At 47.3% G+C, this 20,597-nt stretch overlaps 2 protein-coding genes across 2 annotated transcripts in view; one reads left to right on the top strand and one right to left on the bottom strand.

The window, feature by feature from the left end:
* Positions 1 to 3,330: 3,330 nt before the first annotated feature.
* LOC115314671 lies at positions 3,331 to 11,807 on the bottom strand. The gene is made up of 3 exons (XM_029973796.4): positions 11,686 to 11,807; positions 10,215 to 10,420; positions 3,331 to 3,613 (listed from the first exon to the last, which is right to left on the bottom strand). Exons 1-3 carry the CDS (start codon positions 11,762 to 11,764, stop codon positions 3,335 to 3,337), a joined length of 564 nt encoding a protein of 187 aa, XP_029829656.2. The 5' UTR covers positions 11,765 to 11,807; the 3' UTR covers positions 3,331 to 3,334.
* An 881-nt stretch (positions 11,808 to 12,688) lies between these two features.
* The window catches only part of LOC8043103 (set1/Ash2 histone methyltransferase complex subunit ASH2), a 58,566-nt gene continuing 50,657 nt past the window's right edge, over positions 12,689 to 20,597 (top strand). The window contains exons 1-5 of the mRNA XM_029966856.4: positions 12,689 to 12,744; positions 12,825 to 13,208; positions 17,113 to 17,202; positions 17,304 to 17,392; positions 18,243 to 18,334. Coding sequence (XP_029822716.2) covers positions 12,716 to 12,744; positions 12,825 to 13,208; positions 17,113 to 17,202; positions 17,304 to 17,392; positions 18,243 to 18,334 — 684 coding nt within the window. The 5' untranslated portion in view covers positions 12,689 to 12,715. The remainder of the gene's footprint in view (positions 12,745 to 12,824; positions 13,209 to 17,112; positions 17,203 to 17,303; positions 17,393 to 18,242; positions 18,335 to 20,597) is intronic.

The following is a 20,597-nucleotide window of genomic DNA, read 5'->3' as shown; positions in this document are numbered from 1 at the left end:
CTGCCCCGGTCTACGTCGACAGTCGTTGTAGCGGGAACTCGCAAGACGCATGTCACAAGCGAACGCGACAATTCAATGCCACCGCGTTTTTTTTGTGTTTTTTTTTCTTTCCAAAATCAAAATGACGTACATGCTTCCTGAACTTGCATACCTGCCGCTATCAGCACAAATAAAACGCATCAATAGGCTTCGGATGGCGTGGGGAAAACTGCGTATTTTCCATTCGCCGCAGAGACGTCGTTGTTTAGGCCAAATCTGTTGGTAGCTGTTACACTGTGGCGACCATGTTATCAGCGCGTATAAGTCGCCGTGGGAACGTGCCGGCTTGTGACCTCAAGTCGGGTATAACTTTTAAATGTACGAACCTAGTTAATAAACGCGGCTTGTTCGTTGGCACGCCATCGCGTGAAGTCAATACCCATTTAGCAGAACCTACTGCAAAAAAAAAAAAAAAAAAATATATATATATATATATGAATTAGTTAGGTTTTTACGATTACGGATATAACGATCTGGCATAGCATAATCCCTGCGTATCCAGGAACACGCGGCAAACCACTGCAGGCTAAACGAAAGCGCATCAAAGGAGTGGGCGCTTTTAATAACAATGTGGACCACTGATGCACACTAGGCGCTACAGTCAGCGCGCCGACGACATCGGCGCATTGGTTCCTTTCGAACTTTGCATGGACACTACGTATCTGTGAACAGTGCATTTTACCAGCCTAAAACGGGTCCAGACATTTACGTTTGAGTGGGACCGACAGTATCACGATCGCATATGACGGTTTACGACGATATGGCTGCCATGGCAACCGAGGCCCGAGCAGTGCGTCGTACACTGGAACGCAAGGAGTCGGCCGCAAACTCGTGAACCTGCAGTCTTACAGAGGCATCGAATTCTCCAAAATGAACTTTCACAAATAGGCGCCGTGTTTACCTTACAACACTAATTTTGAGGTATTTATTTACTATTTTCATCTATACCTGCTGCGCAGTTAGGCGCCACGGAGCGGGGTGCATATGCGTGCAAAGCATAAGCGCAAGTACACCTGATGCAGTACACGTACACAAGCGCAAATAGAAGCGTGTTTCGTCGCAGCGGACGAGCCACCGGAGGCAATCCAAAGCCGAGTGAGTTTCCTGCAGTGGTACATGTTGCTCCAAAGTAGGAGCTCGTTTCTCGTTTCTTCTCAATCTTGGAAACGAGTTCTCATTACAGGTGTCCAGTGGTTCGGAAGGAAGGAGTTTTCCAGCACATTTTTAAGATGGGAGTGGAGCTTCTCGTCGCATTGGAGTATTAAAACAGGGTGCTAGATAATCTGCAAATAAAATAAAACGAGCGAGTGAAAATATCTACATCCAACTACGTGTCGTATCACCACAATTACATTTGTACGTTTTTTTTCTGTTTTGTTTTTACACTTTTTTGGACAGAATTTCATCTCTTGAAGTCAGAGGTTGAAATAGTTGGTAATAAAAAAAAAAAAAAAAAAAAAACCGAAATGCGCACTAGATTCGGATACAACTGAAAAAGCAGAGTTTTTATTATTTTTTTAGTGGTTTCTGTTCCCGTTTTTTCTAAAAAAAAAAAAGAAAAAAAGTACCGCGTTTCTGGAACGTCGTTTACGTGTATAATAATGTTTATAATGTTATTTTCCGTCAAAAACACGTATGACGGAGGGAGACCGAGGAAAAAAGCTGCACCATGCAGCTTCACGGGCCCTCGGCATATGGCAGCAGTACGTACGGTACTGGATTCCTGTGACGTTCGGTTCAGTTTAGTCACGTTGTCGGCGATAGCATGTGTGTCACAGTCTCTGTGACCTTCGAGGGAAAGCGCCGTGACACGTGGAGAGTGTAGAGTCTCGCTCTCAGAACTGGGTTGGCTCGGATGGCTCGGAGCGCCCCATAGAGTTATTATAATGTACGCTAGAGGTTCAAGTGGCGCTAGTGTGCTGACGCAAATTGAAGCAGACAGCAACCAGTCGAAAATTGACTTCCGGTAATGCATTTCTATGGGAAAAAGTGAGTGCATTTTCTCACTGCGCTCGATCATAAGAGCAAATATCCCGAATAATTCGTACGTTCTAGGTAGCTTGGAACATTTCTCAGTCAGGCCGACGAAATAATTGGTCAGTTACGGTGTTTTTCTTTCAAATTCATCGCATTAAAAGCGGTGCTAAAACAGCTTCGTACGTGTATTTATGTGCACTGTCGGACACTGTTAGCGCGAACGCGGCGTCGGCGATTTCCAGCATGGGGGATATACGTGCCAAACGAACGAAGGACATCTGAAAAATCAAAACCGGCGGCAAGAATTACGCAGCAACACCGGATCAGTAACTTGCAGTGCATGTATACGATCAAAATAAATTGAAGGCCACGTAATCTATTCCGATTTTAAATAAGTGAGTACCGCTTTATTCTTTCTGTCCTGAGCGAAGCTGCGTGTTCTACGTTCAAAATATCACCCCCGCGCTAGACATCTTTGAGAAGAAGTGCGCGATAAAAGCTGCCCGGCAGAGAAAACAATACGAAGAGACACCTTTCATATCCCACGGACTTTATTCTCTACGTTGAAGGTTTTTATCCGCTCATGCACGACGGGATCATTTTCATATGGTGACAGGACTGGCATATTACCAATATACAAGCGTCACCGGAATGCTGGCGAGCCTTGAACACACTCTATATTCGTTTCGATCGTAATTTTGCTTTGAATCGTCGCTTGTTTTTACACACCTGCTGCGGAACACACGTTTGGGACTGAAATGCAGCGAAGTTAAACATCGCTCACTAATGAAGAAAAATGCGCAAACTAAAGCAATTACACTTTTACAATGTTAATTAAGACACATACTATTCGGTACGACCGAAATAACCAAAGTGTTCCATGTTATTTTCCGGCGAAAAGACAAAATGCACGCGCGTTTTCCCATAGGAATGCACAGGAGCACCGCAAAAGTAGACTTGTTGCTGTCTGCTTCAATTTGCGTCACGGAAGTCGCATAGACACTAGCGCCAGTTGAACCTCTAGCGTACATTATAATAACTCTATGGAGCGCCCGCTGTGGCCGGGTATAATTCAAAATGTGTCTGGCGACCTAAATATCACTCCACTTTTCCCCCTTCGGTGAATGTTTATTTTGTGACATAAAAACTTAAAAACAAAATATGTTTTTTCTCGGAATAAAGTGGCGAGTTAATTTTCAGCAAGCACATTTCACCGCAGTTTAGATAACACCCTTAACAACAGCAACATCACAAACAAAAAAAAAAAGGAGATCGCTTCTTTCTTTTTTTGATGATACTCGAGTCGCACCCTGTACATTCACGCGACAAGTTTGGCTGCCCAAACGCGATGGCAGCCCCACGGTGGCACAAAGGAAGCGGCTGCCATGGCGACGAGAAGCGGCCAGGTGGGCAGCGACCAGCGTGTCCCGTTTCCCGTGTTGCAGAGGCTCCCCTGGCAGCAGGAGCGGCACAGGTAGAGCCGGAGCCTCTCCCCGACGGCCACGCACTCGGTGGTGCACTGCTCGCTGCAGCTGCGCTCGATGGAGAACGCCAGCGAGGCGCTGCCGGGGTCCACGCTGTAGTCCACGCGGGTCACCTGCAACATAGAGTTCATATATACTAACTCTAGAGGAGAAGGTCCGCCATTTTCCCATGCATTCTGGCTGCCGCAAGCGGCGGAGCATGGAGGCAGAGCTTTGGAGTCCCACACATGGTTACCAACTAGCTTTGCGTCTTATTCGCTAGATTTCATGGTCGCCCTAAGGACCAATCCCCGTACTTACCGGTGGAAAGATATTCGCGTTCCTTTCGAAGTTTTCGTTTTGCATAGCGCGCAGGTGTACGGCCTCGCGTCAACGCAAAACTAAACCAGATAAGCAGCTTCGCGCTATGGTTTTGATGGGCGAGCCCCGGGAAAACGAAACCGCCTAACCACCAGATTTCCTCGATTTCGACAGAAGGGAAGGTAATGAAGCGTAAAGAGTATATTGCTTTTTATAAGCGTTAGAATAGCTCAGAATTTACTTTACAACGTTAAATTATTACTGCTTATTTTGCTGAGAGTTTTCGATTTTCGCGATTACCATGCATTGCGACTGTCGTCCTTCAGCTGGCAACACCATCCCGACGCCCGGAGTCTAGATGGTGTTTTACTGTACTCTATGAAATGTAAAGTTTTGCAACTGGACAACCTAAATGGTGCTTCAAACGTCGGATGGCGGTCTGAGGTGAGTTAAAGTCACTGGATCCTGGGAAAGTAACGCCAAGCTCCGCGTGTGGTCGCCATCTTTGTCCATGAAATGAGCAATTTCTCCTTGACCCCTCCGTTCTTGGTGAGCCTATCTAGATTCGCTGGTGACGGGTAGCTTTGTTGAGTAGTTTTTTGTATACCGAGATTTTGCTAACCACACACCGGCGAAACAGGCGTACACGTTCGCACCACTACCAGATGCTGTGTCGGTGCTTGGAGGCACTGGAAAATAAGTTTACTGTCTTGAAATGCGCAAGAAGAACAATATAATTGTATGAGATCCATGGAGATGGGCCTGATTAAAAAGTTGATTGCATACGAAGTGCCAAAGACTCTTATATTGGCGAGGAACGCTTCCAGTACGATGATGCTCCATGGTGATCTTGGCGCGACTGGTTTAGAACGACCCCCTGGAAACTCCGAAGATTTAAATGGACCAAGATGGCGATTTCCATGGCAACGTAGGCCGATTAGCCAATCGCCTTGCGAGGTTTCGGTCGTCTGTATGTTAGTATCCGTTTGTGTCCGGCTAGCACGTAGGGAAGGCAATGGCGCTACTTTCCCATGATCCAGTGACTTTAAGGTGAGTGAGAGAGAGAGAGAGGGGGGGGGGGGTCGTGGCAGTTGGTGTTCGGAATATACATGTTTCCTAGCACAGCGTCTAGATGGAGCTTTACCGTACTCTATAGTCAAGCACTTTACTCTATGGCAATGCTTTATGCAACACAGTCTTGAAACGAAAATCTAGGTGACGGTTCAAATGACGGGAGTTCCAAATCGTGGAACTCCCCCTCCGCGGGAGCAGAGGTCGGCATTTTAGGTCGCCCTCACTCACCCTCACCCTCACAGCCACACTTACCTAAGCCCCTCACTCAGCCTCACCCTCACAGCTACACTCACCTTCAGCCCCTCACTCACCCTCACCCTCACAGTCACACTCACCTTCAGCCCTTCACTCACCCTCACTGAACCTCACGGCCCTCACGCACTCACCGCCCTCACGGCCCTCACGCCCCTCAATCACTCATGGCCCTCACGCCACTCACCGCCTTCACGGCCCTCACCGCCCTCACGGCCCTCACGGCCCTCACGCACTCATAGCCCTCACCGCCCTCACGCCACTCACCGCCCTCACGCGCCTCACCGCCCTTGCGGCCCTCACACCCCTCACGCCCCTCACGCACTGATGGCCCTCACGCCACTCAGGCCAGCTTCAGATGGGGCAATTTCGCCCAGAAACTTTACGTCGCAACACCAGCAACACGGGCCGCCCGCGATCACACGCAGCAACGAATTGCTGCAATTTGCCATCGTCATCATAACATTTTATTTTCCTTGCACTATTTAGACACAATTACGCGTTATAAGCGTGTTTTTATGCATTTAAATCTCATTAAGAATACTAATGCACCTTTCTGAAACAGTTTATTTCCAAAAAAACGATCGATTTCAAACCAGAACCAAGTCTTTCGGTGTCATCATCACCGGCACGAGGTATCACGTGAAAATTTTGCGTCCCTGGTTGGATGCAGCCGCTTCAAACGCATTCGAATTGCTCCGAGTTGCATGGCCCTCACGGCCCTCACGGCCCTCACGGCCCTCACGGCCCTCACGGCCCTCACGGCCCTCACGGCCCTCACCGCCCTCACCGCCCTCACGGCCCTCACCGCCCTCACGGCCCTCACCACCCTCACGGCCCTCACGGCCCTCACCGCCCTCACGGCCCTCACGGCCCTCACCGCCCTCACGGCCCTCACCACCCTCACGGCCCTCACGGCCCTCACCGCCCTCACGGCCCTCACCGCCCTCACGGCCCTCACCACCCTCACGGCCCTCACGGCCCTCACCGCCCTCACGGCCCTCACCGCCCTCACAGCCCTCACGGCCCTCACGGCCCTCACTCACCCTCACTCACCCTCACTCACCCTCACACTCATGAATTTTCCTGATTCAGAAACTCACTCACCCTCACCTCACCTGTGAGGATGAGGGTGAGTGAGGGTGAGTGAGGGCCCTCATGAGTGAGGTTTGCCGAGGTATGCGCGGGAGTTCCACGATGAGGTAATCTATGCGTCGTAGCGGGAGTAGTTTTGAAACGCCACAGTGCGAAACCTTCACTTCGGAGTCCGATCGAGTATATTTTGGAACGGAGCCCGTGGCATGAGAGAGGACCTATAGACATTTTCACCCTCCTTCGCATGGGCACTGCCACTAACGTTGGCTGCCAGCTTGGAATCACGTGGCTTGCTTGGTTGCTTCAACTTATCGCTGTTATTTCTCTCCGCGCCCTGGCGAAGGCGTTATATTCGTGTTTTTCGTCACGTTTTACCGCGATTTTTGGCCTTGCTTTGTGAAGTGTCATCTGATACTTATTTGTACTACCTAACAGCATGCCATCATTATGTGCACAAATTCAACATTTGATTTTATAACAAGTTTTGACTGTTTTCCCCGCTGGCGTACCGGATGCGCAAGAAGAAAGGAATCGGCGTTAGCACTGGCGCACATTGAGTATGTAGATGACTCTAAGACACAAGAAGGTTGAGAGGCCAATTATTTATGAGAGCACGAATAGTGGTGAAGTTGTAGTGGTGCAATAAGAAGCGCAAAGTATATTTATGATGGCGCATTTTTGATCCTTAAGAAGAAGGCAAATATATATATTTGCCTTCTTAAAATCAAAAATGCGTCATCATAAATATACTTTGCGCTTCGACTCCTTGCGTTGACTATAGTCAACGCAAGGAGCCACTATGTCTGTTTCTTCAAAGAATCGTGCTCTGCCTTCATAAGCAATCCAGAACAGTTGCTTTTGATTATATAAATAGAATCATTTTTGCGATATGAACATTCGCTTGTTCTGTTTATTTATGAATTTAACGAAACTATACACTGAGCTCGTTCTAATATTTGCAGTAATTCAGTTTTCTTAAGATATTCAATTCAATTAATTTATTTAGTCACAAAGGGCTGGGCTCCCCGGGTGAAAAACGTCTCAGAGACAGCTTGTGAGTGCCTGACAAAAGCGCCCGAGGCACGCAATATGTGACTCTGAAAAGCAGCCGTCTGCATCTAAATTACTCGAGTGCAGCGTTGTCGATGACGGATTAACTCCTGGCGCCCCTGAAAGTAAAAATCATATCTGTTCAAACAAATAAATATCTGTCTACCCAAATCCATAAAGCAGGCACGTAGCCAGAATTTTGATTCGGGGGGGGGGGGGGGGGGGGGGGGGGGGCTTATGAAAAAATGCTGTATGAGGGGATGGGGGGGAGGGGGGAGAGGAGGCCCTAGCAATATGGAACATTTCGGGGGGGGGGGGGGGGGCCGGGCCCCATGGCCCCCCGCCCCTGGCTACGTGCCTGCCATAAAGTAGGGCCTTGCATTTGACTTGAGCCAAGCTGGAAGTCAATTCTCTTACGTCATTTTATTTTATTTCGAAAATTATACGAAACTTCATTTGGCGTGTTTGTCCCTTACCTAGCTGATATTCTCAAAGCGCTGTAAGGAAATGACACTACAACAAATAGTTTCATAAGGTCAACATGTTGAAAGGCTTTTAATTAACACTTTAGCAGGGTTGATGGTTGCAGAAATTGTCTACTTGGCCTAGCATGGATCGCCGAAACATCTCTCGAGTACTTAATTTCTTCAAAGAAACCAATAAAAACAAAATCACGCCTTTTTTCCTCATTCTATGCGTCATTACAGGCGGGTTTCTCAGGTAACAATTTTCACAAAACGTTGGTGTCCTCGATAACCGAACAGTGAGCACTAAACTTGCGAGTTCTTCTGTTTTCTGCGATTCAGCACATCGGTAGCAATGCCGTCGACCTGATTTTTCACTGTGCCTCTGTGCATTACCCTCTTCAATCGTTTATTTTTATAGAAACTAGTATCAACGGTTACGACCAGTACGGCCATGGACATCCGTAATCCTCCCCCGGCCGTAATCCTCCCCCGGCTTGGTTTCAGTCGTTTCGCCGCCGAACATGGCCGAACAAAGAACATAATCAAATGAAAGAGTTCGTAAAAACGTCCACAATTTAGGCTCGTGACTACGTTGTAGTTATCAAGGCATACATATAAATGTATCCTTTCTGTACTAGAAGGGATACATTTATCCCTTCTGTACCAGAATGGATACATTTATATCACAAAACTATAAGCGAAAGCGACATAACACACCAACACAGCCGCGAGACCGCTGAAACCGAAACCAAGTAACTTGACGCCATCCTACGGCACCGCGTTGTTCAGCGCCCTCTGTCCAACGGTCAGGTAACTACAAAGGTGAAAAGGTCTATAAAAATACTTCCAGCCTTTCCACCAAGGTGGGTAGAAGGATAGGAGAGAGCATGACGTCAGCCGCGTAGCCTCCACAAGCCATGCCCATGCTCCCTTGACGCCTCGCCTCTTTCTCATTTTGCTCCTTACTCTCCTCACTTATCAGCCCAACATGACCACATCACGAGACCGTGGCTAGCCTTCGTCTATCCTCCGATCTGATAAAACCCAACGGACGGAGCGCGCGCAAGCCTGCAAGGAGTCCTTCTACAATCAACCATCCATCTCACACGTGACATGTCACGCGCACCAATCGCCATCACGTTGGGCACAATATCGTTTAAACTTTTTATGACTAGGCTTCACCAATATTGCAACGTACTCCTAGTACTCATAACCTCTTTGCTTTCCACTCTGGTGAAGACGGAAGAGCAGCGGAGCTGTAGCTTCTGTTCTCGGCGGTGGCTTTCAGGCGAGCGATCTGCTCTTATTTCAGAAGGGGATCTGAAGCGCTCGACGCAGTGTAACTTTAGGCGATAGCGACCTCGCGGAGGTTGCGAAACCATTCGCGCAACTGCGCACATCGCCGCTCGTTCCGTTCCCGCTCTTCTTCCTCCGAAGAAATGTACGTTGCCGCCATCTATGAGCGACGGCGGCAACCAGAGTGTTGTGTCGGCCACGGGTGTCGACATTTGTTTGGTACCGGACACGATCCTGGGGAAACTAGCCCTTAAAAGAGCTGTAAAGCGATTTTAACCTTGAAAGAATTGGCATCTTGTACATTTGGCATTGTTCATCTTGTCACAAATGACAGAAAACATACCTCCTTTTTTCGAAATGTTGCGATTCCGCCGCGTAATCGCGAGGCAAAAATTAGAATATTCCCCGACCTGCACCCGCGAGTGGCGGCCATGAGAAACACGTGGCGTGACGTCAATGGGGAATCTTGTAGAAAGATAGCAAGTTGTGCGAATACCTGCTCGATAAAAGGTAACCTTTCTATAAATCTTGTCGTTCTAACACAGATAAATGCGTCGAAAAGCTGGTATCATCGATAAAACTTTTATTATACGGAGTTTTAGTGGCACCATCTATGCAAGGTCCACAAAACCGTCAGCTCTGTCTGCTACGGCGAACAGCCGCCAGAAGCCGGAGGGGGAGGGAGGCAGAGCCGGACGGGTATGACCGGACCCGGATGAGACTTCCCTCCTTTCACCATATTGTTCGCACTGCACCCGCCAGCACGAGGTCACGCGGTCGCGAGCGGATGAGTTCTCGCTGCTCGCTGATGTCTAGAGAGAGAGCTTCACCGGAACCCCGCGCGACCCCCATTGACGTCACCGCGCACGTGACTCGGAAGGTGGTGAAAGAGTTGAGAGGTGCCGAAAACGACAGTCTTTGTCCATTTTATAAAATAAAAACTAGGACATGCATGCAAAAGTGTTTTTTTTTTTTTTGTTCTTTGCTTTAGAAAGGTTCAGACAGGAACTCCCAAATTATTTAAGCGAAGCACTGGAACTGTTGCACAGCCCCTTTAACAACTCCGGTGCAAAAAAAAAAAAAAAAAAAGACGCCGTTGGAAGGTTTGAAGGAGATTACTTTTTCTTCTCGACCTGATTGGGCGGTTCTGATCGGAGCGAAACAAGGCGGCTCCACTCACGGTGCAGTAGCGGTGCGAGGCCGGGCAGGTGCGAATCATGGCCCGGCTAATGTTGTGCGGAAAGCGACAGCCCTCTCCTTCCAGCTGCGAGTTGCACGAGTAGCAGCTCAGGTTCTGGCGCTCCTCGACCGCCGAGCCCACCACCACCACCACCGACGAAGAGCCCGCCGGGGAGGGACGCCCGGGGGACGCCCGGACGCCCAGCTCTGCGCGCCGTCGACGCACCTTTTGCGAAAATCTCGAAAGGCAGCGCGCGAACCGCGCAACGAATCATGGGAACATCCTGTATACGCTCACGTTGCCTCCGTAACATCTATTACCTGGCACTGAAAAGGGCGAAAGGGAGAGAGAGAGAGGAAGCCAGGCACGCTTCTACCTGTGTTGCTGTTTGAAACGTCCAAGTTTGTACTACCCAAAACAGGTCCCAACGAGTATCTTTTCGCAGCGCCCCCGTGGCAACGCAGGAGGCCTATAGCAGAACAGGCGTCTGCCACATTCATCGTGGCCGGCGACAACACGATATTTCTGTGACGCCATCAAGCGGAAATCGAGGGACCACTTTTTAGGACGCGGTAAACAGTCGGAGGCACGTTCCAGACACAATAGTCGTCACGAAGAAATAAAGCAATATTGATTCATTTTTTTTCTGAATCAACGTTGACGACTAGCTCGCAGTGTCAATTACCCTTGGTTAGCAAGGCACCGAAGCGATATCTCCCTAGGACCGCCGACCCAACGCTAAAGCGGGACCAACGCGAAATATTCTTGATGTCTTTTTGTTTGTTTGTTTGTTTGTTTCTTGTTGTTTTTTTCTTGGGGGGGGGGGGGGGGGGGAGTGTGGTCGTGACCTTGAATAGTTGAGTTTACTTTTTAACATCCGAATTGACGTTAATTTTAGCGGTAAGTGTTTTCTTCTTAATTTTACTGGTTTAAAGGGTGAAAAAAAAACAAAAAAAGCAAACAGAAAGCGAATTTTTATTTATCGTAGACTCCGCTCCTTAGTGGAGGCACCCCAATGTCAATATACGTACACGTCCTCACTCCCAGGCGCGGAGACGGGCAAAACAGCATGACATTACAATGGACAAGATTATTCCAACTCCGTTTCAGCTGACAGATCTGGAGCTGGACGTGCAAAACCGGCTGCGGACAACAAGTCAGGGAGCGCGAAGTCGCGCTACTTATTTTCCACGTGACATGAATGCAGGAACGCAGTAAAGCCTTATCAGGGTGAAAATCTCACTAATTCTAGGTCACCCCCCCAAATCGGTTTGCTCTGTAAAGCTGGCTCCACCTACGGCAGCATAACGATGCGGGGAAGCTCTCATGTGCGGGGAACAATTGCTTTGCAATGCTGGTGTTGATCGTATGCAAGAATCATAATGCGATTGGGAGATTCATTTAGATATATTTCAAGCTTAAACTGGCTCGATTGCTTAGTAATTAAGCCTGTCAAAAGATATTTGCTTACCAGCGACGCAGACTGCGAAGCAAAGTAGCCACATCCAGAACGCTTTGCGCGCATCACATATGATATTTGCACTTAGCATTGGTGTAAAGAAGCCTGCGCAAAGCTAGATATAACTAATAAACTCCATATTCCGGACCGCATAACGCGAAGTGTTGCTTCGTTCGTTTATCCTGATGGACCAAGGGACAAGCGATTAACGTCAACAAAACAAACACGAAACAAGAAAAACGTGGGAAGCGCCCCCTTTCGGCGTTAGACATCTGTGGAAAACCGAAACTGATTTTGAAAGTTAATTAAAACTATTAGGCTATCTTGATAGATTATAGTGAAAGTTGTTGCAGTAATCCTGATGTCTTTTATTTCTATGGAACAGAAGACGTTTTCGGATTACCTTTGCTCGGTTTGCATTGCGCCGGATGGCCTGCCTAGTCCAGCGAACGCTGTTAGCGCACTTCACTGCATACAATTTCGCTCCTATGGTTGGATACCGTGTTGCGTTGGGAAGATGTAAGTCTAAATAAAAAATGAAAAAAATATGGTTCCATACTTGAATCACGAGCTCAAAGGTTCAAAGGAGTTTACTGGCTCTACTTCCATACAGCCGAGAGCCTAAGGCAGCCAAAGGACAAAAGCCCGTGCATACAAGTGTTGGCTGCCTCCTTAGCTGTATGTTAACAACTAGAGAATGCATGTGAATGGAACTTATATGTACAGGTGTATGTTAACAAGTAGATAATGCATGAGAATGAAACTTATATGTACAGGTGAGGTGGGTTGTCTAGGAAGTGCAGCTGGTCCCAGGATTTACATTTTCATGGTAAGTGATAAAAACATTTTCCACTTTAACCTTGACCTTCTTTGCTCAGTTTAACGCAAAGCAACGTTCATAACCCGTGAAATTAAATTTACACGTCTTTACTGAACAAGTCAACTTAAAAGCATGAACAATCGACGTGCAAATCTATTTCCCGAAAGACGTAGTACCTCCCAACATTCCAGAGGTGGCGCCACCAGTCCGATAGCGTCAAAAATGGCGTTCGTCGACACCGGGGGTTCTCGGTAAGCATAACCTTTCGCGCCGTTTACGCGACAGCCGCTGCCGGCGAGGCGTCTAATAAACACAATTGGCCCCCAAACAGGGACAAGGGAGGCTACTCGGATCAAGTCAGAGAGATCGCGGACCCCACGGGACACACTCCGTCCGCAACAGGCACGGACATCCAGGGCTCGGAGCTGTCAGCGTTCAAAGGGCCCGAAAACGCGGACACCGACGACAACTCCCAGGGCACGATGAAAGGAGACGAGATAGCGGACGAGGCGAGCAGCACCGAGACAGAGAACCAGTGCGCCAGGGACATCAATATGGAGGAAGAGTCCAACCTGGAAGACCCGACGTCTTCAGAGACGACGACGAGCAGCGACCAGCAACCGTCTTCTCTGGTCGGCGGTGCGCCGGACGGGACGGACGGTTCCAAGCTCAGCTCGGCTACGTCGTCGCGGAGCTCGGACCAGCAGTGCTACTGGTGAGAGGAGTCTTAAGGGTGGTGTCCACCAATTACGGTCGGCGGGTGACGCCGGGTTTCGATATTTTGTTTGTGCTAATGTAATGTAATGTAATGTAATGTAATGTAATATTTATTGAATTAGTTGCGGTACCGTAGTAAGGCGGGTAGCCCATACCAGAAGGCCGGTGGTGCCGCTGTGACATAATAGCACCGACTTATGTGAGTACAACAGAGGACGCGGATTCTTCTATATTATGCCGGCAGCCGGCATAATGCCTCATACACACTGGCGGTTAAACCGCAGTCGCGAAGCGGTTGCGAACGCGGTTGCTTAAAGGGGCCCTCCGGAGCTTTCTGCGATCGTCTGTTTACGTTGTTATATTGCGTAGTAGGTGCAAGTTAATATGTATACAAAGTTTTAGATTACAAAACCGTTTATTAAGCAGGTGGGAGAGGAAATATATCGGGACTATTTTCTCTTGGAAGACAATGCCTCATTCCCTGCCCATCGCTAAAATTTGACCGATGGAAATGCTGCATCTCGCGGTGAATGCGAACGTTATTATTTCAACACTTTTTAAGCTTGTTGTAAATTAGAGTTTGAGAAAAACGTAAACTGATTGTGGTGCGGGAAACATAGTCCGCCATTATCGCTCCAAAACCAGCGAACTATGTTTTCTCCCCGCAAGCTTGTTGCTAGGGTGTGATGCGTCGGCTCGTCTGCTTCCTGGGGCGTCTGCAGGCGTGCGTTTGCGGGACACGTGTTCCTTCTTCCCGTGGATCCCGACTCCAAAGCCAGCTTTGCGATCCTTCCACGTCAACGAGTCAAACTTTTCCTTGTCATCTGTGGGATGCGACTGCGTATTGCAGTAGCAGCGCGACGGTGCGGTGCGACGAACGACGAATGCCGAGCACAAAGTCTGGGTTCCTTGACGACTGTCCGCGCGTGTTCGAGATTCCTCCGCGGGTCGGTGGTCGGCGGCGTTGGTGACGCGCAGTGACGCCGGGATCCTTCGCTTGCTATTGGCTGACGCGTAAAGAGATGCCCCTCCCGTTTTCCGGGGTCATCTCAGAAAGGGGGGCGTGCCGGGGACTTTGATAGCAATTTTAGTAGGGAAATCCGCCGCGCGTGACCGTAATTTTATGATTTTTAGGATCCTTAGGGCCTGTAAATTGAGTTACCGCCATAAATAGACCATCGCAGAACGCTCCGGAGGGCCCCTTTAAAGATTCAGTGCATTTGACGCGCATTTGGTGATGAAAATGAGCGGATCTACTTTGCGGTTGGCACGTTAAAGACCCCCAGGCTAGCGGTTGTACTGCACTGCCTAAATTTCTCATCTACAGCTGGGAGTCCCGTCGCCCGTTGAGGCAGACCAAGTTCTAGGCTGTGTAAACATACACACAACCCAATTTCCCCCCCATTGGCTGGATATAACCACATTGCATGCCATACACTGTCATCACATCATCCATTTCGCACCACAACTGAAGAGAGAGAGGGGAAAGCTTTTTTTTACGAATTTTGGGTGACGGGTTAATCTTCTATAACCTTCTAGAGGAGGAATAGTGACGTCTGTGCGAGTCTGGGACACACAAAGGAGAGTCCAGGTGGGAAGAGGGCTCCTCCTGCCCCTCTTCTCTTGTGGTTGCGGGAAAGCTGACGAAATGACGTCAGATGCAAAAAAAAAAAAAAAAAAAAAAAAAACAATGCTGTTTTTAGAGTGCCGTCTGACGGCACTCTTGTAGAGTGTTGAAATGCCGTCCTACGGCACTCTACTTGCGCCTTCAAGTGCCATCCAAAAGTGTTAAGCACAAGTCATGCTTATTCTGACATGTGTTGCATGAACCGCTTGCCGACAATTTGTTTTAACATAAAGCGCGAGCGAGACACACTACAGGAGTGAGCAGCATGCTTTCTTATGTATGCTGCTCCCTTCTCAAGTTTTCCTAAGTGGCACTCTCTGGAATGTTGCAATTGTGATTTAAAATAAATTTTATTTTAAGTCTAACGTTCTCTAGCAGCAATAACAACCACTACAACATTAAAAAAAAAATATTTTTCTTTTTTTAGGGCATGCGTATTGAACATTTATATTCGTGAGACTATAGAGTACTAGCCAGGCATGCTAACCATATTACGCTATTGAAATGAGTCAGCGATGTCATTCTTTGGTTTCTAGATATTATTTGTTGTCAAGAAAGATTTATGAAATCTGAGTACACGCATAATTATAAGAGTTTACACAAAGAAATGTACAGCAGAAGTAGGCATGCTAATTTTGGCCACAGAATGCCTAAAGCAAGACGTTCTTCACAAAAACACGGCATTTGCACGACTGGACGGCACTTGAATGCGGACATAAAGTGCCTTTGGACGGCACTTGAATGCTCTGCAGGAGCACCATCAAACAACACTCTAGACACTGAAAAGAAAAAAAAAATTCCGGCCATTTCATAGATTCTTTTTTCCAGCCTAGACCCTTGACATGCACAGCGTGCCCAGGTTCGTTGATATCTTTAGAGGAGTTTTTTTCAAGGCCTTTAAATTGCCCATGAATGAGGAAGCAAATCAGGCTCCAGAAGTTATAGTCACTGGCATGACAAAAAAATAATTGGGCGGAAATGCGGGAGACAATAACTTCGATAGCAAGGGCAAACCTGAGAAACCCTGAAGCGTCTAAGTTACCCCCTCATACCCTGTCAACCAAACAGCAGCCGGCAGGGTAATGCCCCCCTTAGAGTGGCAACCTATATTTATTGTAGTTGGCAACTTTCTATGATGATGTAACCAAGTGTATGGAAGCGTGTGCCCTAGCCACTGACTAATTATGGGCACATGTGCTTCACTTCAGAAATGCCGCAGTGAGTGTGCGGTGGCCGGATACAGTTGTAGCCAGCCAAAGAGAGCACTGCCAGCAACTTTTGCAGAAGTTCCTATGCCGGTTGCCAACGATACTGTAAAACATTTTATTTTCGTGGCCCTGATTTTTTGCGAATTGGGCAGCAGGGTCATTTTCGCAACTATTAAGTATTTGAATTCTAAAAGCTGGAATTTGCCTCTCTAGACAATAGAATTATTTGCACCCCCTAAAAATTTGGAAAATCAGGGCTCGCACACATTAGGGGTTTTACGGTATATCCACTCCCTGCAAAAAACCACGGCCACATAGGAACACGAATAAGCACCTGAATCATGGCCAACGTTTTCCATGTCTTTCTGATAGTGGAACCATTGGATAACCATACGAGCCATTTTGGGCTATACTTTCAGGTGGCCATATAAGACGAGGCAGCTGTACGTTGCAAGAACAAAAGGGCTAGGGTTTGTGCGGCCGCTTGTCATATAAGGATTGAGCACTTGTATTGGACGGAAATCGTGGATAAGTTACCGAGGTGAAGGACACCAGAAGGAGAGGCATGAGTAGGATCTCTCACTGCTTGATAGCAAGATGAACAAAATAGAAACAAATTAGACGTTTGTGTTTAGACAGCTTAAGGTGATTGTGGTTTACGATGCCGATAAAGAAATTTAGCCTGTACAGTACCACTGCTAGCCTGGCGTCTTTAATGTGCACCACGGAGTAGTGATGCACGACCGCACTTCGGTACAATGCTCATCCAGATCGAAACGGGCAAGGGAGGAAATTGAACCTAGCGAGATGAACAGGTGATGGACTTAGTACCCAGATGAGCTGCTTCTGGTGGATAGGGAGGATACAAAAGGATAATTTCTTGAGTGGTGCTAGTGGCAGTTTCAGCTGGAAAGCTAAGTATAATTCAATTTCATTTAGGGACATTTGCTCAAAATACCTTTGAAGCATTTATTCATACTATATTTGACGCGATCACATTCTTCCTTTCTTTCAGCTGTTGCTAGTCAAGAGGCATGTCTGACAACTTTTTTCTTTTTGTTTTGCAGTGGAAAGGAAAGGAACTTAAGCATCGTGGAGCTTCAGTGTATTGCTTGTCTCAAGTGGTTCCATGACACCTGCCTTTCTCTGCCTCTTGGGTAGGCTAACCATTCCTTGACCATCTCTGTTTACTGTGGCAGTTTTTGTTACACCGCACCTTTCATCAGTTTTGTCACAACATGCTTTTCTTACCTCACAGGAAGTGTGTCCCATTCATGACCAACTACACGTTTTCATGCAAACTGTGCAATCCGGCCGGCACTGAAAATTTTTCCAAGAAACAGTCCAGTAAGTCGTCAAGCATATCCATCCTCTAAAGCTTTTTTGTGTTTATATGGGTGTATGATCTGCAGAATTGTTAGTACAAAACTTTGAAGTAAATAGAAATTACAAAACTTGAAAATAGGTATCTTAGAAGCCTCAAAATCGCAGCCTATCAAATTAAATCAAATTTGGGGGTTTTTACTTGCCAAACCAAGGACGGGCATCTGGAATTCCCCAGCGGAGGACTGAAGAATAATCTCGACCACCTGGGGATCTTTTGACATGCAACCGAAATCCCAGTTATATGATGCCTCCTTCGCAATAGACTTCCGTCAGATTACGGACACATTGGCCAAGATTCGAACCCACGACTTGGGGATTTGTAGGCTGGCGCATTGTGTAGAGGTCACCGAGGCGGTTTCAAACTGGCAGCCTACATTTTGCTTCAAACTCCAGAGGAAACTATCTCTTAAGGAAATGTCTGCTGGCACTATGAGACTTTCAGGTGACTTCTGAAGAACGGTTCGTAAGCGCTTGATACCAGACTTGCGTAAAATTGGTGTAGGTACCCTTCAGGAACCAACTTTGCTGTTTACTGCAGTCAAGCATACAGTGGGAATAAGAGACACTAACCTCCTAGGGAAGGCAATGCAAAAGACTTGCATGGCGGGCAAAAGACAGTTTCAAAGCATTTCCAGGTCGATAATAAACGTAATCTTTGCTGCAGTGTTGATCATTCATTGTTTAGACCAAGACATTAAACTGGTGCAGTAGTATGAACTGATTCGCATGTCTAGATGAACATTAGAAAAAGTTGATGAAAATGAATGTGCACCATGGCAACACATGTCTCCATGTTTCTTCTCTTGTGTAGATTTTAACCAAATGTGTGTTACGGCACTTGCCAACCTGATCCAGAAGAGTCGATCTGAGGGCACCAACAGGGTACTTTTCTCAAAAGACAGGGTAAGATCCTAACAAAGGATTCTCTAAATAGAGGGCATTTCGTAAACAACTTTATTTTTGCAGGCTCAATATTTTTCTGAGTGTGGGTTTCACAAGTATCTCGCGGGCTCAAAATACCCCAGTGGGAAATGATATGCCATGTGCCATATTTTTCTGGTATACAAGTCGTAGCTTTTTTTTTTTAAATTTCTGTCGGGACATCTTATACAATGGTGTGACTCATATGCATTTTTATTTAAGTATGAACCTTGACTGCACAGATTTGGCACGGCAGTTATTTCTCTTATTTGATTCGTTAACGAGAATATTGCAGCTTGCTTCCGCTTGCACATATCGCACGATCACAGTACACATGTGCATTCTTATCAGTGTAGTTTCGACTTGCTGACTGTGTATACATACAAGTGCAACTTATTCAAAGGTGCGACTTATATGCACCAAGTTTTTTGTGAAAATGCCTGTTCCTAGGGTAGGGGACAACCTATAGATCAGAAATAATGGTATTCGTTATAATAGGGCAATATATTTGTGTGATATATTTTTCACAATATTCTTCAAATCGTGAAACTTGCAGAAACTAGATCTTTGTGAATGAGTCCTTTACAGTATGTTGTGAGTTAATTGCCAGAAATGGAGGATATACTAATGGCTTCTATCCTTCAATCAGAATGTTCTTGTTTATATTATTAGTACCAGGGGCAGTTTGTCGGTGTGTGCGGCTATCCCTCCCGGCGACTAAAATCCCTGCGAAAGCAAGTTTCTGGTTACATGACCGGCTTCATGGAAACAAGGTACCTAGAGAGACAACTCCGTGTCAACTATTTACTGCTACATTGTCGAGGCTAGCATAGCTTTCCCAATGCTGCAGCTCAGCACTGCTGCTAGTGCTTCGGGCTTCGTTTTGCATCTCATGTGCACGAGCTCTCGTGCGAAAAAGAAGGTAAATGAAGCGACGAGCCCGCTTAAGTGGCTCGAACTTTGTCAAGGCGCTGTGGAAGCTGCGGCAGCCTCGACTGTGCAGCACAAAACAGTTGGTGCCTAGACAACCAAATGGTTGTCGTAAGTCCGTTCTCGCTTTGATTATTCGAATGAGAAAGAGAAAGAGGGTAGATGGGCCTGAAATGCAAGTGAAATTAACTGCATTTGTTTACTTCAATAAGAGCAGCTTGCAAAGTTATTTCTTGAGGAGATTCTGGTAAAAAGCAACTCTCCTTCATTTTTGGTAGTGGGACAACTATGCAGTTCTTTTTAATATAATCTAGAACGACCGTACGTCAAATATTATAACGTAATGCCACCTACAAGGTTATCAAGTTGACCAACATAGTTTGCGGCGCTTCAATTGAAAAGAACATGCCAATTCAGCGGGCGATGTGCGGTGCAGCCAACGCTGTACTTCCGCTTTCGTGACATCTAGAGTCTAGAGTCGGGGAGCAGTTTTTTTTCATATTTTGTTTCCAGGCAAAACCTACAAGCGGTGTGAGCAGCATGTTCTGTGCAGAGTCACGTGATCTGCAAATCGGTGGAGGCACTGCTGGCGCTGCTCAAAGACATGTGACGCACAGTCTGCTAGTGTTAGGTCTGTCTTGTCCATTTTAATGCATAAGCATTAGTGCCCTGGTACATGCGCTGACCTTGGACGTCATTGGAACACACGTTATAGAGTTCGCAACGTCGCTACGGGGTAGCACTGTGGCCCTACCAACCGGAGATTGCCGGCGGTGTGGGGGACGGCAGTTGTATCATTGATGTGCGTTAACCCTCCCTTCCCATTAACATCACGCGACCGGCGTGCGGGTGCGCTCTTTGGATGCCCTGGAGGCTCCTGCCATCGGGTTTGGAAACCTGTGTATGCACACGGGCTGCGGTTCTATTCTTCAGCCCGCCACGCCGTTCTCGACGCACAGTTGTCTTACCATGTCACTGGGCCGTAAGCGCACGGTGTCGTCGACCCTGTATGCACGACTTATGTGCCTATCAAAGAAATGGCTTTGTCATTTTCCATGCATCACGCTCGTCCTTCATGCACACGATATGTGACCTGATCTGCCTGCACCAGGGAGAAGAGCAGTTTCGGGAATGTTCACCCCGTGGAAAAGTGCTGAGAGGCTGCATTTACCATGCTTTGTTAAATATAACTGCTGTGCGAAATGCTCACTCCTTTCTTTGAAAATCGGCGTGGCGGCAGCTGCGATTTCGGCCCATTTTCTTGTTTTTTTCACCGAGGTGCGTAGTCCCATTTTCGATGCGTGTTTGCGATGGC

This window comes from Ixodes scapularis, unplaced genomic scaffold (assembly GCF_016920785.2).
Source record: "Ixodes scapularis isolate PalLabHiFi unplaced genomic scaffold, ASM1692078v2 PGA_scaffold3__209_contigs__length_174095766, whole genome shotgun sequence".
Taxonomy (NCBI): Eukaryota; Metazoa; Arthropoda; class Arachnida; order Ixodida; family Ixodidae; genus Ixodes; species Ixodes scapularis.
Note: the sequence above shows the minus strand (reverse complement) of the source record. Positions and strands in the feature narration are given on the sequence as shown.

Coding starts and splice junctions, on each gene's coding strand:
- LOC115314671 (XM_029973796.4), bottom strand. CDS start 11,764: ATGCTAAGTGCAAATATCATATGTGATGCGCGCAAAGCGTTCTGGATG. Junction 10,421..11,685: donor CTTCGCAGTCTGCGTCGCTG/GTAAGCAAATAT, acceptor GACGGCGCGCAG/AGCTGGGCGTCCGGGCGTCC. Junction 3,614..10,214: donor CCTCGCACCGCTACTGCACC/GTGAGTGGAGCC, acceptor TCTATGTTGCAG/GTGACCCGCGTGGACTACAG.